This window comes from Gallus gallus, chromosome 11 (genome assembly GCF_016699485.2).
Source record: "Gallus gallus isolate bGalGal1 chromosome 11, bGalGal1.mat.broiler.GRCg7b, whole genome shotgun sequence".
Classification (NCBI taxonomy): Eukaryota; Metazoa; Chordata; class Aves; order Galliformes; family Phasianidae; genus Gallus; species Gallus gallus.
The window spans coordinates 16,409,125-16,426,857 of NC_052542.1; the positions used below are offsets into that span (position 1 = coordinate 16,409,125).

Here is a 17,733-nt window from a genome sequence, read left to right on the forward strand (position 1 = left end):
TATATCATATCTGAATTAGGCACATTGCCAGAAGTGGGATTTGATGATTCCAATTGATCAGTGATGTCCAGCCATCATGTAGGCTGTACCAGCTGACTGCATGTTTCTTGTCTACTGTCTTGTCTATTATGGGCAAGAATAGACAAGTCTATTCCAACTCAACAGCTACGATGAGCATAGCTAGGCTGTACCTCTGTACTGATGCACCAGGTCTCTACTGCAGGATGGCCCTCAGCCCAACACAAAACCCAGCTGCCCACTGTGTTTGCCCATGCTCTGTTTCCTCTCAACAGACTTGCTCTTTCTTACTGGACTGGCTTCCTCAGTTTTCATTGTGTCTGAGTTGGTCAAACTCTGTGAAAAACGCTGCTGCCACCAGAAGCACACCAAGGAATGTAGTAACTGATGCAAAAGAGATGCGTGGGGCGGAGCTGTGGCGCTGGGTAACGCAGTGCGCTGGTCTCTAACGATCACATCTTTTCTGAAGAGACACCCAAGTGAAGCTGTACCGACAGTTCTTCCCACTCCAGTGTGTTCCTCACTGTATGTAAGCTATGCGAGCTGTCTACAGACACCTCTGGAATGGCTCCTGTTTTAACCCAAGATCAGGCATATTTTTATAACATTGATCTCTGCGTCGAGAATGCTGATAGCCTCCAAACAGAGTAACGCAGTTTCACACCTGTACAGAAAAATCTACTGTGCAGAAATTGAAGTTTTATTTATTTAAATCACAATGATTTTTATTAATAAAATTCTACGTTTTAAAATGATGCACAGAAGTATCTGAACGAGATTCTTGATTTAGGCCCATCTTTTTGTTTTAAATTAGCTGAGCAGAAAAGAACTGCCTTTGTGAGCACTTATATCACCAATCTAAAGTGTTTCCAGATTCTGTGATCCAGCAAGACTCTAAAGGAATCTGGGGTCCGTTTTCAAACAAAGAGTTGAGAGCTGAAGTGCAGCACTCCAGTCAGCCTCTGCTGAACACAGCAGTGGTTTTTTGTCCCTATGTAACCAGAAGGAGCAAAGTGGTTGGCTGGGCTGGTGTGCAGCGGTGGATGGATTTAATGGGGAAGGGACTCACTCTCAAGAGCGTGGGATGTTGAGCTTTGAAGTTGGATCAACAACTGCATGAAAGTGAGAGATGTTTAGATCAAGCCTGCTGCTCAGAACCATTTTCTGGATGCTTACTGATGTGTAAACACAGATTGCTCAATCAAAAACATTGAGATTCTTCCATGCCCATCTTGAACAGTCCCAAGTGCTGGTTGGGTAAGTAGTGTTTCACTGACATCTGCTACAAGTGCCATGGTGTCAGTTTTCTTCCTGCTCCAGCTTAACACTATAAAGTGAAGATAAGAGTCTCAGACTTAAACTTGTCATAAAACACAATTTTGGAGCTCAAAATGCTTCAATTTGTAGCCTAGAAAGAACGAGCTCGACTGACACGTCGTTTAATTCGAAGAAAGCTCAGCAACTGTAATAATTTTTGGTGAAGAACAGCTTTGTGCAATTCACCCTCCCCTGCTTGCTGTTTTAAAAATATCCTCGCAAATGGTTTTTGTCTTCAAGAAAAAGTCTGCCTCATCGTGAGGGGGAAAAAGTGAGTTGAGTAGTTTACTTACTGTGTAATTGCAGAAATTCAACTATGTCTCATTTCTGTATGCTCTCTGCTTTGGCAGTATTTAGTAAGTGTTGATGGGGCCTGAGCAAAGAATGCTGCGTTTGGTGGGAGTTTGACAATGTGTTAAAACAGAAGTCAGCATCGCCACTCTTACAGAACGCATCATGCAATGAGCTGCTGTCTGCACAGCATTTTCTACCATACACCATTTAGAAGTGGCACACTAAATGCACAGCTGAATTGCAGGATGTATGGCTGGAGTGATTTCTTGTGCTGTCCTCCCAAGGACAAATTCATATATACCTTATTTAAAACAAGTGGGATCTACATTAAGGCACAGTTGCAGATTACATGGAATTTCAAATTTGGTTCTCTGTGGAAAGCATCAGAGGGAAAGACCCACATACAAGAAAATGAATGAATGCCACATGATCAGAATCCCAACCTGCAAGTGATGTTTCATGCTTCTGTCATCTTTCTCATGATACAGCAATGCTGATGAAGTATGTGGAAATAAAATGTGTGGTAGTCTGCTTTACATGAGTTAAAGGCATAAGCCTTGCTTTCATTCATTCATTTATTTACAGCTATGTGCAGCTATTATTCACAATTACCTGTGGATGTTTCTTGCTTAATCCACTTTACAGTTTCACCTTTTACACCTCTCGAGGTCACTAAAGAAGGCACCTTCCCTTGGGAATTTCTGCTGGAGGTATGTTTGTTCCAGCACAGGGTTGGCTCATTCTTAGGATAAATATGACTGACTCCATTGACTTCATTTTACTATGTTTAAAAAACAATAGGTACATTTCTGCAGAAACATATTTAGTGAAATCCATTGAAATGTAGTGTATTACCATAAAACTGGATTCTGTATGCTTAAGTGTTCTGCCCCTCTTACAGCCCACAAAGTTACTTGATTTAACTGGAGCAAAGCAAATTAATAACATTCTTCATATAGAATCATGAGGACTATTCTGTGTTTACCAACATAAGATATAATCAAAATTTGCACTAATTTCATTGCATACAAATAAATACATGTAGTTGAGGTATAAGTGCCTTAATCAATGTCTTGTTTCCACTTAACTACGCATCAGTTCCCCAGGTCAGTACGCAGTACTGCCAATAACTTCTTGTTTTTAAATTCAATATGCAGGCAGGATCTACTAGGAATGATATTCATATTCAGCTGGAACTTAATTATTAGGTATCTCTGAAGTATGTAGTTAATTTTTCTGTCCTCCCCAAATAAAACCCTTTAGGCAGAATATTGCATTGAACCCTAAATATGTAAGTGTGAGGCTTAAGGGCAGCCCTAGATAATTAGGGAAGTATAAGGGAGAAAAAAAGAGGAATGTTAACATGGAGGAGCAAATCCTTTCAGTTATCATCATCTTCATCTTCAATGGGTTCTCGTAAACCTTCGCTGTGCCGACTTTTTCCAGTCATTTCTAGCAAGGCCTGAGCCTCAGGGTCTACATCCAGGATACTCTTCTTACCTTTAGTCTGTGAAGCAAAATAAAATAAAGTCAATTTACAATGTCACTGCGAGTTAATCAGTATCCAGCTACAAGAAAGAGACATGCTCAAAAGTCCACAAGAAATATGGTTTGGAAGTTTGTCATGATGAAGCAAGCATTCTTTCCAAGTAAGGCATCTAAGATTCACTGGGACACATCAAATGACTGATTCCTGTGGCTAAACAAAATAGTAAGAACAAAATGTCTGATAGGAGTGGACCGTTTCAAGTTCATTCAGGTTATGAGCCTGACGTCAATTTCCAGCGCAGATGTGAATTCTTTTTTAAGGAATAGTTTCGAATACAATTCAACAGTTGTTGTAAACAATTTGTTCCGTTTCTATTCAGAGCTGTGTGTCCAGTGAACAGACAGGATACATTCATTTAGTATGAAAAGAAATATAAAACAGAAACAACCAGAAAAAAAAAAAACCACGCAACTATGCATAACAGACAGTTTAATAAGAGAATGAACTGCAGGGACAGAGGAGACAGGAAAGAGGTTTTATACTCGTTGCCAGGGATAAGCCAGGTGCAGAAAGACTGACATAAATCTAATCACAAACTATTTAAGCAACAAAGCTCTCTCTTTGTATCCCTGCTGAAAGCAGGTTTCCTAGGCACTTCAAATATCACTGCTCTATACCGAGTATCAGCTGTTTAAATGCAGCTCCTGCTGCTTTTTTATTAGTCTCTGTTAGATAAGGAAGTGCTGGGATTGGAGCTGCAAGGATTATAAATGGCTAATCTGCAAAACAACAATAAATTGCAAATTACTGATAAAGAAACATTTTGTTTCTTTCAGTTCTCTTCCTGAGCTATAGATGAGACCTCTTTTTGCATTTCTAGGGCTTTGTTTCTGTTTCACAAACACTGGGTTTTACTCAACCCCTCCAAGCAGGTTCCTCCTTGAGGCCATTCCTTGGTATCAGAAAGGCCTCTAGAAATTCAGAACAAACTACTGTTCTTCTATCACCTCACAGCTCCTGATCCTTTTTCTTACTAGAACTCCCAATAGTTTCACTGTCTTGCAGTTTTCTTGGAACAAAATGTATGGCACCATACGCTGAGTTAAAGAAAACATTATTCGTTACAGTAGAGAGCCAGTGTTAATGAGAAAACTGAAACTGCAAGTTTTTCATTCACATCATCTCCCATTCCAATGAGGACACCATTTCACAGCTGTCAGCCCCGTTCACCAACCTCTGCACTTTCAGGCATGTCTCCCACTGCCCAGACTTCCAAGGCATCCAGTGTAAAGTTCTCTTTAGCTGACAGCTGAGGACTGTTGTAGGTGGTACATCGAGGTTTTGCTTTACTGTGTCCCTTCCCATAATCACTGTCCACCCAGAGTCCGAAGTAATCATGCTGACCACCCATGCCCTGTAAACCAAAGCAGCACATTGAGCGTTGGCTACACGTGTAAAACAGAGCAGGCAAGTTATGAAACCAAGACTGTACAATGCCAAGTACAGTACTTACGCCACACACAGTGGGTATGTGGAAACATATTCTAAGTGAACCTGATCGGTACACGGATCCAGCATTCCTGAAGACAAATAAGAATCTACCCGCGTGATGCTGCCCTCTCTGTATGCTTTACAGAATATCAGGATCTGCAAGGACTTCAGCTCTGCCTTGTGCCAGAAATGCAGCTCACCGGCTTTTGTTTATTGATTGACAGTTCCATTTTAAGCAGATTGGAAGCGTTGGTTTTAGCTGCGTCTCTTCCATCCAGAAAAGTAACCACAGAAATGGATAACATAATTTGATGTTGTTTGTTTTCTGTGTTGCAAATTTATCTCAGACTGCTGCAATTCCCAAAGTTATGAGCACATAACACAATAAATCTGTAAAACACTGTTCCAAATAGAAGTTGTTCTGTGGTTCAGCAGAAACTCCTCTGTATCTGGGGAGCTCATGCACTGATTTGAGTAAAGGGAGCTTCTGCCATTGGACTCACACAGAAGCAGCAGCCTACAGAGAACTCTTGTGCTCTATTTCCATCATTTAAAAAACAACTACTGTGGCAATGAGAACAACCATATAAAGCTCTTCTGTTCCACAGCTCAGCCAGCTCCTGCTTTTTCAATAATGTGGACACGTGCTGCCAGTTCTCCCAGAAAATTTGGGAAAAACCAACCCAACACACATTGTTCCCATAATCTCCAGAACCCTAACCTACACGAAGCCCACCTGCTTGGGCTAGACATGAACAGAGCCTGTCCTAGTTATGGGACTGTATACACGGTATACATGCCAACTTCAGTATACATGCCAACTATGAAGAGAAGTAACAACTTCATTAGTACTGTAGGCAGTTCATTGATAGTCACAGTTCATGCCTTACACTGATGATTTCAGGCAGCAAATAATAATAATCCTCCTAGTAACTGTGAGACAAATAGCATAGAGAAAGAATGGAAACATCCTCAGAGAAAAAGGAAGTGAAACAAATCAGCTCAAAGTAACAGAAGCAAAAAACAAAACACTTCCAAACCTCAGCCATGAATCCAATTTCCAAACGGTTATTTCTCAGTACTTACAAGTCCATTTGGCATTGTTTGTTGGCCGTGGTTCAAATACATGTAGTGGTCATTATATCCAGTGTATGTGTACACAGCAAGAGAGGGAAAAACAGAGAACAGAAAGCATCTATTGTCACCTGCAAAGAGAAAAACATCTGAGGTCAGACCACTGGCCCAACGGTAACCTGCCTACAGATAGGACAGGAAAAAGATATTGAAGAAGTGCAGCTGAATAACTGAAGGAAAGCAGCTGCAATCTCAGAAAGCTAATACCTATGTCTAATCAACATCTAGACCTATTGTTTACTCTCAGTTAACGCTGTGTGAAGTGATAGAAACCAATGGGATTACATGGCTGTGACCAAGGGCAGTCAGAGGCATGACTAGGACACTGCATTACTAAGGAAGGGTGCACCTATCACAGGCTGTGCCATCTAAAACTCGCCAGCTGCTGGATCTGTACACGGTGATGTGACTGCAGACACCCTTAATTCTGACTGTACAGATCAGTTTAAGGTCAGTGATTCAGAGTACAACTTTCATTACATCCAGTTTCATTCTCAGAGGGGCCTGTGGTGTGTGGAACCACCCTGCACGTTATTCTATCGGGAAAAAAGAGGAGAATGTGTAACCCACACAGTATTGTATTAATGGAGTTGAATGGTAATTATCAACCATTACCTAAGTGTAGGAGTTGAGTTTTTTAATGTATCAGAAGGGAGGATTCCCAGCAAGACAGATAATCCCCAATCCATCTTTTCTTTGTCAATAAAGTTCTCATCAAAGAGTTACAAAACAATCCCTCCTCCTCTCTCTCCAGTGTTTTTAAGGGAACAAAACGTTGAACTCATCCAACAGAATCTTCTGCTGCTCAATTTTTAAAGGGTAACAAAGACAATAGGAAACTTAGGACAGTATTTTGCTCAGCAGCTCTGAAATGAAAGACTGCCATCTACTGGACACGTTATTTAAACGCTCTTTCAACATTTACGCTGTGCTGCATTCGCTCTCACCTATGGAGCTAAAGGAGTTGACAGATTTCACAGACAAGGAGACCATGATCAATACGTCCTGCAATGTTAGAAGTCTTATCAAATGACACACAAACGATAACCATTCATCAGCAATATGCCTGGCCAGGTACAGGAGCAGAATAACTTGGTGTGTAGTTTACATGCTTCCAGATTGAATGTTATTTTTGCCACGGGAAAATACCCTTGAACTATTGGAAATGCTGTCTGTTACAAAGACAAAACGACAATACCCATTAAGCAGACTGGATTCTTGTAGCTGTACAGAATAAGCAATGTTTTCCCAAACCGCGAGATATTAACAGGAAAAAAAAAAGTGAGTTCTACCTTGAAACTGTGGTTTCACCTCCCAGGAGTGAGATGCAAAACCACCGAAGATAAAGCCATCTGTGTCCTTCAGGATCACAACGCAGGGACCTTTGTTCACTATGTGTGCACACAGCTGGGAGAAGCTTTCTCCATGAAGTTTAGAGGAAAATAAAAGCCGCCACTTATGCTGCAGCTCTGCAGGCAAATGGGAGTTGATGTATATGATGGATGGGATGTCAAAGAGGCTGACAATTCTTCCTTTGATGCCTTTGCAGCCTGGAACCAAGTTGACTATGTCTTTGGTTTGGTCTGGGAGAGAATGCAGAACATGAAGGCCTTGCCTGAGAACAACGCTGAGGAAAGCTGAGATTTGTGGAACTCGGTACACCCAGTCCTCAATGACACTTCTATCAAAGCTCATCTCCATCAGCTGAGGACTCACAGCTTTTGTCCCATCTAAATAAGAAGACATATGAAAACAGTAATAAGGTGCACTGTATTTCCCTTTAGAAAAACAATCAGTACATTTTTAAGCGTAAAAAAGATACTAATTCATCTAGACATAAAATCATGTACAAAAACAGTCAGAGACAGTAAACTGTCAACTATATCAAGCAGATGCTTGCACAGAACTGAGAAACATTGGCCTGTGACATCAGTTGGGTTGTAATAATTAAAATAGATGGACTCGTAGTGTAACAACAAATTAGATGTTCTTTGCAAAACAGCAAAATCTATTACAACAACAGTGCAAAGGTAAATTGGGGCTTTGCAAAATGACATTCAATCAGAAGACAAATGCAGATGCATCAATATGTCACCTGCAGGTCAGGTACTTGTAAAACAGATATGTTCTATGACAAATAGTTTTGCATGTCCACTTAAACTGTGATTTCAATCCTGAATTTTTGGAGAAAGCTAGAATGATCAAAGTTCCCATGTTATTCTCAAAGCACTAGGTTTAGAAACTGGTCTCATCATTTAAATTCACAGAAATGTGGCACAGAGAGCAAATTTCTGTTGAGACTGGTGATTATGCAAGCTCTGTCATGTTCTGGGCTGTACTACATCAGTGTTGCTTACCTGCAAGTTTCAATTCTGATAGAAGCTGAGAAGACAGAGCCTTTATTCCACCTGCAGAATCCCTAGTATTCTCCAAAGTCCAACCTTTCAGTTCCTTCCTGTAGCTCAGTACATGGACTACAGACTTGATCAGATCCTCTGTGAACTTAAAAGGTTAAAAAATCACCGTGTCATCATTTCTTAAATAACACTGCATAGTGCTACAAAGACTTTCTAAGGGCAAAGGCAAATAGTACTGATGCTGTAGTCCCAATGACAGAAGCATCTCCTCTCATTTAGTCAGAAATAAACTACCCTAGGGAAGCTGCTTTAGCACAGGGGTTGGACTTGATGATCCCAAGAGGTCTTTTCCAACCACTACAATTCTGTGATTCTGTAATTATCGGTGTCATAAGGCTTGAAAAGTGTATTTTAAAATATCACTTCCAAAATCATCCCTGTAAAATAGGATACAAAAGATGGGTAGAGGTTGAAAGTTTGCAGGGATAGGAGCCACTGATGAATTGTACTCTGTAAAAGATATTTACTTGATCTATCCTGTGGCTAATGCTGCATTTAGCTCAGTTCCCAGAAGCAGCAGCCACATCTTGGTCTTTGCTGACTCTAGCCAATGCTGTCTGTCCAATATCAGCAAGTCAGCAGCAGAGTGAAAAACAGCCATGAATCCTGTTCTGAATGAATCTTGTGTCCTAAGCGTTACCTTCAGATTACCTACAAAGTCTGCGCTCTCTTACTGTGCCCCAAAACATGCATTTAACCTTTTGGTGTACCTCTTGGATTTCCTTGCCCTTCACAGGCCCTTCTGTGGTGGAGATCATTCTCATTATTATGGTAATCTTCTCATCTGCATTCCCTTTTAAGAGGTTGGACATAAAAATTACAAACTGCTCCTTAGCAACGTGGTCACTCAGCGCAGATGATTTTCCAGTCAGGTCAATACTTCTCATTCCGTTGTACAACCGAACAGTCATCTGCTCTGGCAATGGTTCCCTCATATATGCCTACAATGAGAAAAATAACAAAGAATATATATTTTTAAATGAATAACTCATACTTTTTAAATGAAGAACACAGCTAATGTGTGCTGAGATAAACTGCTATGAACAAAGGTTTTCTACTAACAGATGAGTAGAAATGACAAGTAGAAGAAAGGTTTTTTTTATGTATCTTCAGTTTGGGTCTCATGACAATACAGGCAGTGGGCAATGTTTTTCACTCAACACACGTGGAACAGAACTGAGATCATCTGAGTTTCATAAGGCATCCTTAATGTTAAGAGAGTTGAACTCAGGGATTGTTCACCTAAGCTGAGTGACTGGCCCATTGAACTGAAGTTAGACTTCAATTCATGTGCACACATGGCAACACCATGAAAAGATCTGAATCCGCATTCAAGAAATATTCACAGTGTTCAAGTTAATGACAGGGTTTAAAAATAAGTCATCTAAAATACATCTCTATGCTAGGATGTTATTACAGTGTCTTCATTGTGTGAAGCACTGTGCAGAACAAGCTGAACGCAGTGACCTGAGGCATAGCCCAGTGGGGACTACACTGAAATCAACAGAGCCCCACCTCCGTAAAAGCACTCCTGATCAATTCAGTGGAGCTGCTATTACCCATCTATTGCTGGCTCAATACCACCCCTATCAAAGCCACCAGGGATGTTCCTATTTGATGTTAATGGCTGTTGCTGTGCCTATAGGGTGAGATCTAATGTGCTGAGCTCTACACTCCTTCTGCTGACGTCAGTGGTACAACTCCCATTGATTTCAGCAGAAGCAGAATTAGTAAAGCCACAGTCACACACATTAGAAAGCTTCATGTAGAGGGAGGGACAGTCACAGGGAGTACAGCTGCCTTCAGGAGGCTGTCTAAAAGCACTGCATGAGCCTGAAGTAACACAAGCAGCAGGGTACAACGTTAAAAACACGACACTGGAGAGCTTTTTACTTCACACTGCAGTATTACCCACCTACTCCATATCCCTTTTTCCACCCACCACTTAGCTGCAGTATTTTGTTATGCTTACAGTTATCCCAAGAGCAGACTCAAGGGGAACAGAGCAGGTGAAGAAAAGTAGAACGGTAAAAAGGGAAGCTTTAGAAAACATCTAACAAACACACATCTCTGACACCTTACAATTCCTGTTGTAAAGGGCTTCAAGTAATTATCTAGAGATACCTGCTCTTCCTGCTTTCCAACTATGCAGTGCAGCCTGCTCCAGTCGAGAAGCCACGCAGCTTCTTTCTTCTAAAGCTTATGCATATATTCACCTGAGTTTGTAAGTGGGGCCCAGCCAATGTTATCAGACTTGCTAGATTAAATATGCCATGTATCAGTCAAGCTCAGGAGCCTACAATGCAGGCACACCACTGCAATCACCCCTGTCCTGAGGATTCAGGCATCTACAGGCAGTCTCTCCAAAGATTTAAGTTGGCAAACAAAAGGGAAAGGGAAGGGAATAGACAAAGGTTCATCAAACATCCCATTGAGAGAAGGGCAAAGCTAGAAAAGAACTTCCTCCAGGTCACCAAGGACCAGGTTCATGGAAGGAGGTATTAGAACGGAAAGACTGGGCAGCAGCAACACTGCTTCCAAACTGGTGAGAGCTGATAAACAGCCAGGCTGGAAGGAAGTTGAAGCTGGTCTGTATGCAGATGCATTGTTAAATACCTTAAAATATCCTGTCTCTTTCATGTGGTTCTAATTTCATTCCATTAATTGCGTAGCATATGTACCAATGCACTTTAATACTACATTCATTTGGCCACTTGATTCCTATCTAACTGAAGTTATGAAATATTACAACGAATCATTTTCTACCTCTTTCTTGATTAGAAAATGAATGCGAAGTTAATCAGAGACCATAATATATGCTAATTAGATAAAATAGGGAGCTACAGCTTAATCAAGCAAAATTGAATTCTCTCCTAATGCAAGTGAGAACATTAGATAGTGATGCAATTGAGGGAGAAAGATAGAGTCAAAAACAAACTGAACTTGTGACGGCTTCTTGAGAAGATCCATAAATAAGTCACATGGACAGACTGCTGGGGGAAGAGCATTCCTCCCACTTCTCTGGATTCTGTAAAAGTATTTTCATACCTCATATCTCAGGATCAGGAAAGCTGCACATTGATGCAACAATGCAATTCAGGAGAGAAATACCAACTCAGAAGTCATTACTGTAAGAAAATATTAAATACATGTCCTACCCCAACATATTCATTATTAAATTAAGACAAGTACCCTTAAAAATAATTATTGCCGTGTCTTTAATTCCTTTCTAGAACTGCACTCAATGCACTGTTCAAGATATATCAAGAATAATTTATTTTCTTGCCTTCAGTGCTTCCAGAGTCACAGTTTTCTTCATAGCTTTTCCATTTTTGGCTGCTGCTGAGCTGCTTGCTCCCGATAAGGTATCAAATAGGCCATCAACATCAGACTGCTCCTCAGGAAGAAATCTGGAAAGGTGGTTCCGATAGGCATTGCTTTCTGCATTTCCCATCTTTTCAACCTGCAGCAAAGGGAAAGGAAAATAAATGTAAACACAGAACGGTATCACAACAGTCCCAAGAGACATACAGAATAGCCTGATATACCAGTGCAAGTTTTACAAGAGGAGCAAATTAATGAGTTTGATGAGTGACTACTGAAAGTACTGTTAACTGTGTAGCAGTAACTGTGATTTAAAAAAGGACAGCCAGCTCCCTGCTTAGACCACCCTGTCTACCAACTCAAACGTCATTGAGGTCTCATCAAATGGAAAAACTAGTATGATTTAATGATTAAATCAGCTCGCACAAAGTGGCCGTGAGTCTGTCAGCTGGAATACATCAGTAACGCAAAGGTAACAGCCTAATTATGGATTGTTTATGCCAGATGATGCTGCACCTTTCTGATGCATTAACAGACTGAAGCTGTGCCTGCCAATAGTACACAGCACTACAGCACCATCACTCTGAAGACCACATGAGAAGTTTTTCTCATGAGTTGACTCAGAAATCATTCAAAGAGCCGTGAGGGAACAAGGGGGATGAACACTGTTAGGGTAAGACTGGAGACACACCAACACCACATAGCTTCACATGGATTCAGTACACTGCTGGGAGCTGCCACTCACAGCATTAAGGTGTTGGTCTTGGTTTCTTCGTGTGCTTTGTTTAAATGTTTGACACTGCACTTATAATCTCTCTCAGTGTCTCAGGGTTCACCCGCATTACAGAGACTAAATTAACGTGTGGGGGTTTGCCTGGGCCACACACAGCGGGTTGGTCCCTGGAGCAGAGCAGCAGAGCCAGCAGTGTGCCCAGCATCCCGAGCTGCACTACAGCCTTCCATGCACCCGGCCTGTGGGCACAAAGCCACATACGGAAGAGAAACTGCACCTTTTTGTGGTTTTGTTTCCATTTCCACACCACTTCCAGCACCTCGCTTTCGGTTCAGGACTGCTGTTGCCACAGTGATTTTGTTTTATAGTGAAAAGAGCACTTTGGAGTCCACCGTGGTCTGTACACGGGCCCAATAACGCAGTGTTATGACGGTGCATGGAGCCCACACTGGGTTGGGCCGGCACTACTCGAGTAGCACAGGCCTGAAAGCCTGCACGAAGGTGCTGGTCGTGAGGGAAGCGGCAAAACGTGAATGGAAACGGCGGTACTCTGGACGAGAAAACCGTGAGCGCTGTTAATTTAAGCAGCTTTGGATTAGGAGAGGAGAGAAGCGGCCACTGCGCGATTTGCCATTTTTCCAGTTTTATTACTCCCTGCTACGCCGAGTCCGTCCTCCTACCCAACCCACAGCAGCCCCGCGGCGTCCCCTCACACCCCGCTCGCCGCCCCCGCCCGCCGCGCCCCGCACCTTTCCACACAGCCCCGCTCAGCGATCGGCGCCCGCCGAGCAACGCGTTGCGGCGGCGGGCGGGAATGGCGCCGAGCGGGGCCGCCCCTCAGCACGCGGCTCCTCCCCGCGCGCGGCTCTCCTGTGGGCACCGCGGGTGCCGCCTCACAGCCACGCGGTGGCGATGTGTGTTAAAGCTATCTGCAGCGTGCTGCGAGCGCTTCAGCAGGGCTGGAGGCGCTTCGAGCTTCTTACGTTGATTGACTGCACGTATGTAGAAACAAAAGCTCTGGTCGTAAATTATTTCAATCTCTCTCCCCTTCCTCCTCGTTCGCGGTACGTCTCTCTCCCTGGGTCTGCTGTGGTGCTTTGGTTTGCATCAGCGTTAATGAATTCCCACTTGATGCCTAAAGAGACGGTATTTCTGTGAACGTGGTTTCAGATACAGTTGTGTTGTTTCTTACTCTTCAGGTTGCACTTCATATGTAGCTCTATAAGGTATTGCCTCTGTCTAGAAATACAGGACCGGAGGTTCTGGTTCAGCTGACCTTGCACTAAGGCTACTTATCAGCACCGGCGTTGTCTGCACAAACACGGTGATTTCATGACCTCTCTTGTCTAACAGTTGTGGCTCCTGAAGGACATCTGGCCTTCCTCACCTCCAAGCAGCTGCTTTTTATAACCATGTGCGACGTTTTGCCCTTTTTATTCAGGTCTTGCCCGTGTGTAATAGAGGTGACTCAGTTTATTTGCCCTGCCTGTCAGTCAGCAAAGAGCTTCCTGCAGCTACTGGATGGCGTTTGGTTGCTTGCCTGGTAGTACTGGGCTCATCTACAGTGCACATGTATTCTTACAGCCACAAGATACTACCAGTAAATCACACGCATTATGCTCCTATTGTGGGAGAGCTTGCAGGTCACAGACTAACACCTTTTCACAACCTTTTTGCACCGGGGGTGTATAAAATCAAGCTAGAAGCCTGGTTCATGAGTGCAGTCGTTTGCAACGCTCTGTAAATGACTAATCACTTCCCCAAGTGTGTTTTCGGATTCAGCTCTAGCTGAACTCTTGCAAGTCACTTTGTTTCCACCAGTAAGAAATAGAGAATACACCAAGAGGCCTTTTAAGGACATTCAGGAATTTACTGCTGTGTTGAAAAGTGGAGGAAAGGAGACAAAGCAGAGCTCTGTCAGTCTCTGTGGCTAGTTTGTGAACTAGCAGCTGGTGTGAGTGTGGTTATACAATGCAGAAAGCACACTCTCAGAGGCCCAAACTCTCATATTTAATAATTTTTAAAAGTGTTTATTTTAGACTGGTATGAAATTGAGTTGTTTTGGTTTTACCCGATTGCCAAGACTGTGGCAAACCTTATAGATAGGTTTATATAGATAGATAGCTATAGATAGCCTTAATTTCCAATTCTAGTAATGCCACTTTTTGTTTAAGGAAAGTACTACAAGATCACAGCCTGAAATGTTTTCAAATACTGACTATATTTCCCCCCAAAAACACTGGGTTTCAAAACTCTTTTCCAGTCCCCCTATTCTAACTTCTAACTACTTTTTAAGTAGCATGAAGGAAACACGTTCCATTCATTGAACTTTCCAATTATTCCTCCGCGTTTTAAGTACCACATATTGCAGAACCTTACATTGCTTTTGGCAGCGAGCTGAAAAAACAGCAAGGTTAGACTGCAAAAACCTTGTTTGTGTTTTAGGGTCTACTGAACACAAACATGACTGTAGTTCTTTTTAATTCTATTAGACTCTGTGTTGACTGTTTTGATTGCAAACTTGATTTCTTTTGCAAACTACGTACGGTAACTGTTAATACTTGATGTTAATACTTGATCCAACTGGCTGTAGGCTTAGCCCATTGGTCATCCTATAGTGCAAAACTGACTTTAAACGGTATCGTCTTAAACCTACGCACAGATGCCCTTTTACACATATATTATTCAGCTCTACATTTAATTGGCTCCTCTCACAGCCCCTGCCTTATAGTTGCTTACCTAGCTTGCCTTCTGTTTTTAATGAGATGGCCATATATGGCTAAAAGAAAGAGCCTGACTAGTCAGAACTGCGCTCTTAGGCAGTCACAAAGGAAGTTCTGTGTTTTGCAAGTCTTCCTACTTCCCTTTACAAAACCTCTGCCCGTAGTCATCAACTGCCTTCTATAAAAGGCAAAAAAAAAAAAAAAAAAAAAAAAAAAGCAGTGAAGAGTTTGATCTGATCATGAGTAAAGATAATGGGCAGCATCCTAGAAAATGTACTTACAGGTGGGATAAAAGCTTCCTGCACAGCTTATTAACTGTTGTCACCAAGAAACGACCTCTGTGTCTACACAGGAAAGCTGCAGTGCTCCAGCCTCGTACTGTCCTGTGCTGGCTCCAGCCAGTCTCTGTTGTTCAGTGTTTGTGTTATCCTTATGGGGCTGCTGAGAGAAGGAAATGCTTATCACAAACAGTTTTTCACTTTAGTTTTTTACCTGTTGTTAAAGAACTGAGTAATGGGGGGAAAATGAGGAAAAATGATGAGTGGTGGCTGTGGAGAGAAGCATGATATCCATTATACTGACCAGGGATGCCTGTCTATTTCAGGGTAGAATCTTATAGTTGTTTTGGTTCTTTTCCTTTTATTTATGCGAGGGGTTGGAAGTTTCTATCACAGTTCTATCATATGAGATAGACTGTTTTCATTATCCTGGGGTAAATCTAACTTGTATCAATGGACAACACCTCCTGTGTTTTGTAGTAATTAGATATAACGTAAGATGTAAATGGCAGTAGAGGTGATTGTGTGTAGCCTCCTTTGCCTTAAACACAAAAGTAAATGCCTTCACGTTTCCTGGGTCCATCTCCAGTGCCAGAACAAGCTGACAAGCTGTCCTGAAACCTGCAACTTCATAGTAGTAGCACCGTGGCCCAGATTTCTGGAGCTGTGTATGAATATAGATGGTCTCACAGCATGCTGCCGCCATTGTGTTCTTGTGGTCAGACTGTTTGGTCTGCTGGACCAAAAGCCTGGAAGCGTTAACACCAGCAGGGACAATAAGGTGGAAATGCAGTGAAGAAATCAAACAAATGTAGAGCATTGTATCTGGGAAACAAGTGGTTGAGTAGGAGCTGGGAAAATCTCTGTAACATTCCTGAACCCATTCTCACCCTTGTTCACCTCTGTAACACACACAGACTCTTTCTCTCCGAACAGTGGGAGAAAAATCCTTACAAACATCTTAGTTTTGTAGTTACTGGTGAAGGAAGTCTTTTTCAGCAGGACAGCTGTGTTTCTTGGCACTGTGCAGCACTGACACCCACCATGTAACCAGAAACCAGTGTTTTGTCATCTGCTGTACGGTGAACTCTGAGGTTTTGAGAAGAAGTGATGCAGACACGATCAGGGCTCGTGTGACTTTAAAAGCTATGAACTAATCTAATAAACTTGCAGTTTTAGGGTGTTTGTGCAGCTAGTATTTCATTGCTTTAATTGTTACATGTCACTTCTTTTCACACATCACTAGCTTCATCCCTACCAGATGGGCTGAATTTAACCTGTTACTTTTCTTTTTGTGCAGTGTAGTTTACTTTCTGATGTAAGTGATCTTTTTGACTGCTTTCCATATTTCTGTCCAGATTATGTGGAGTGTGGCTGTGAGTTCCAAGTCTTTGGCTTACTTTGCCCTGAATAAAGAAATACCCTTGGTGGGATGGATGATGGTTGCCCAATGCAATCCCTGCCAAAGCACTTCTTGCTGGGTCAGTTTCCTATGTGGTCCAGCTGTCCTGGCTACCAGAGCCACAGGTTCTGGGAGGGATATAGGGCAGTAAGCTGCTTCATCTTCTGTCTTTATTCCCTGTGTGGTTAGTCATTAACCCCACAAAATGAGTGTGGCGGATCTGTCTCTCACAGATGCTTTCCAGAACTTACCAGCTGTCTCTATGTTCTGTTTTCCAGTTGTACTGCCCTGCTCTCTTAGGGTGAAACTGTTATTAACAGCAAATGGACTTAAACCATAAATCCTGCCATTCTCCACAGTACAATGAGCAGTCTTGAAGATCAGATTGGCTTTTCACAGCCTGGGCCCTATTATGCATTACACACTCGGGAGGATAACATGCACTTATAGTGAGTAAGATACCATATCAAGAGATCAAGATTATAACAAGAGAGCTGTGATAGCTTTGAAGGCTGCTGTGTAAGTCACCTGCCTGCTGGAACTGGCTCACAGTGTGTGTGTCCCCTGATGGGGCTCAAGTTGCAGTTTAAAGCTGTGACTTCCAGTGCTCAACAAGAGGTTTGTCACAGGTCAGAGCACAAACCAACAAGCTCTGCCAGGCCTTCATGCTGGCATCTGATGTGGGCGAGAGGAGATTTGGGGGGTAGGGAAGAAGGTGAACCACTGTGTTTGGGAGCCGCTAAAGGGTGGCCACTGCAGCTACCCAGTTGGCAATTGTGAGGCCACCACCAGAGCCAAGTTACATGACGCCTTATGCCACTTAGGAAGAGTAAGCTGTTTCTATGGCTACTGTTGTCTCTGCCTCTCTGTCAAACATGGGTACCACTGGTTCTGTTGCCTTTGTGTTGATTTAGAGGAAATAATTACATACTTCTTTACACTGCAGCTTTTGTTGAGTTTGTTGTTGACCTGACTTCCTGTAATTAAAGGCATTTCCCACTGAAGGTATTGTTATAAATGGGTAGGGATTTCTTCATCTCTGATATATAAATGCATCCAGTTTGGCCTCCAAAATCCTTGTTCTGGTTTCCATGACAACAAGTCTGATTTTTG

At 42.4% G+C, this 17,733-nt stretch overlaps 2 protein-coding genes across 4 annotated transcripts in view; one reads left to right on the top strand and one right to left on the bottom strand.

Moving 5' to 3' along the window:
* ATP2C2 (ATPase secretory pathway Ca2+ transporting 2) overlaps positions 1-2,170 on the top strand; it is a 23,615-nt gene extending 21,445 nt beyond the window's left edge. The window contains exon 27 of one of the 2 annotated variants that reach the window (XM_040707236.2): positions 224-2,170. In XM_040707236.2, the coding sequence (XP_040563170.1) occupies positions 224-342 (119 nt within the window). In that variant the 3' untranslated portion in view covers positions 343-2,170. The remainder of the gene's footprint in view (positions 1-223) is intronic. The other variant, XM_040707237.2, reaches the window with a different exon arrangement.
* Positions 703-13,597, bottom strand: TLDC1 (TBC/LysM-associated domain containing 1). 2 transcript variants are annotated; one of them, XM_015292554.4, is made up of 8 exons: positions 13,201-13,597; positions 11,447-11,623; positions 8,871-9,101; positions 8,101-8,245; positions 7,036-7,473; positions 5,696-5,814; positions 4,353-4,532; positions 703-3,136 (listed from the first exon to the last, which is right to left on the bottom strand). In XM_015292554.4, the coding sequence occupies exons 2-8, from the start codon at positions 11,612-11,614 to the stop codon at positions 3,011-3,013; spliced, it is 1,407 nt and encodes a 468-aa protein (XP_015148040.3). In that variant the 5' UTR covers positions 11,615-11,623; positions 13,201-13,597; the 3' UTR covers positions 703-3,010. The 2 variants fall into 2 exon arrangements, with proteins under 2 accessions (XP_015148040.3, NP_001025746.2); NM_001030575.2 differs by lacking the exon at positions 13,201-13,597 and adding an exon at positions 12,967-13,039.
* Between the last annotated feature and the right edge of the window lie 4,136 nt (positions 13,598-17,733).

Bases quoted from the DNA above. Each gene is read 5' to 3' on its own strand.
- TLDC1 (XM_015292554.4), bottom strand. From the start codon at position 11,614: ATGGGAAATGCAGAAAGCAATGCCTATCGGAACCACCTTTCCAGATTT. The intron at 7,474-8,100 runs GTAAGCAACACT...CTTCTTATTTAG, and splicing joins ATCAGAATTGAAACTTGCAG to ATGGGACAAAAGCTGTGAGT. The intron at 5,815-7,035 runs GTAGAACTCACT...TTCTCTTTGCAG, and splicing joins GGTGAAACCACAGTTTCAAG to GTGACAATAGATGCTTTCTG.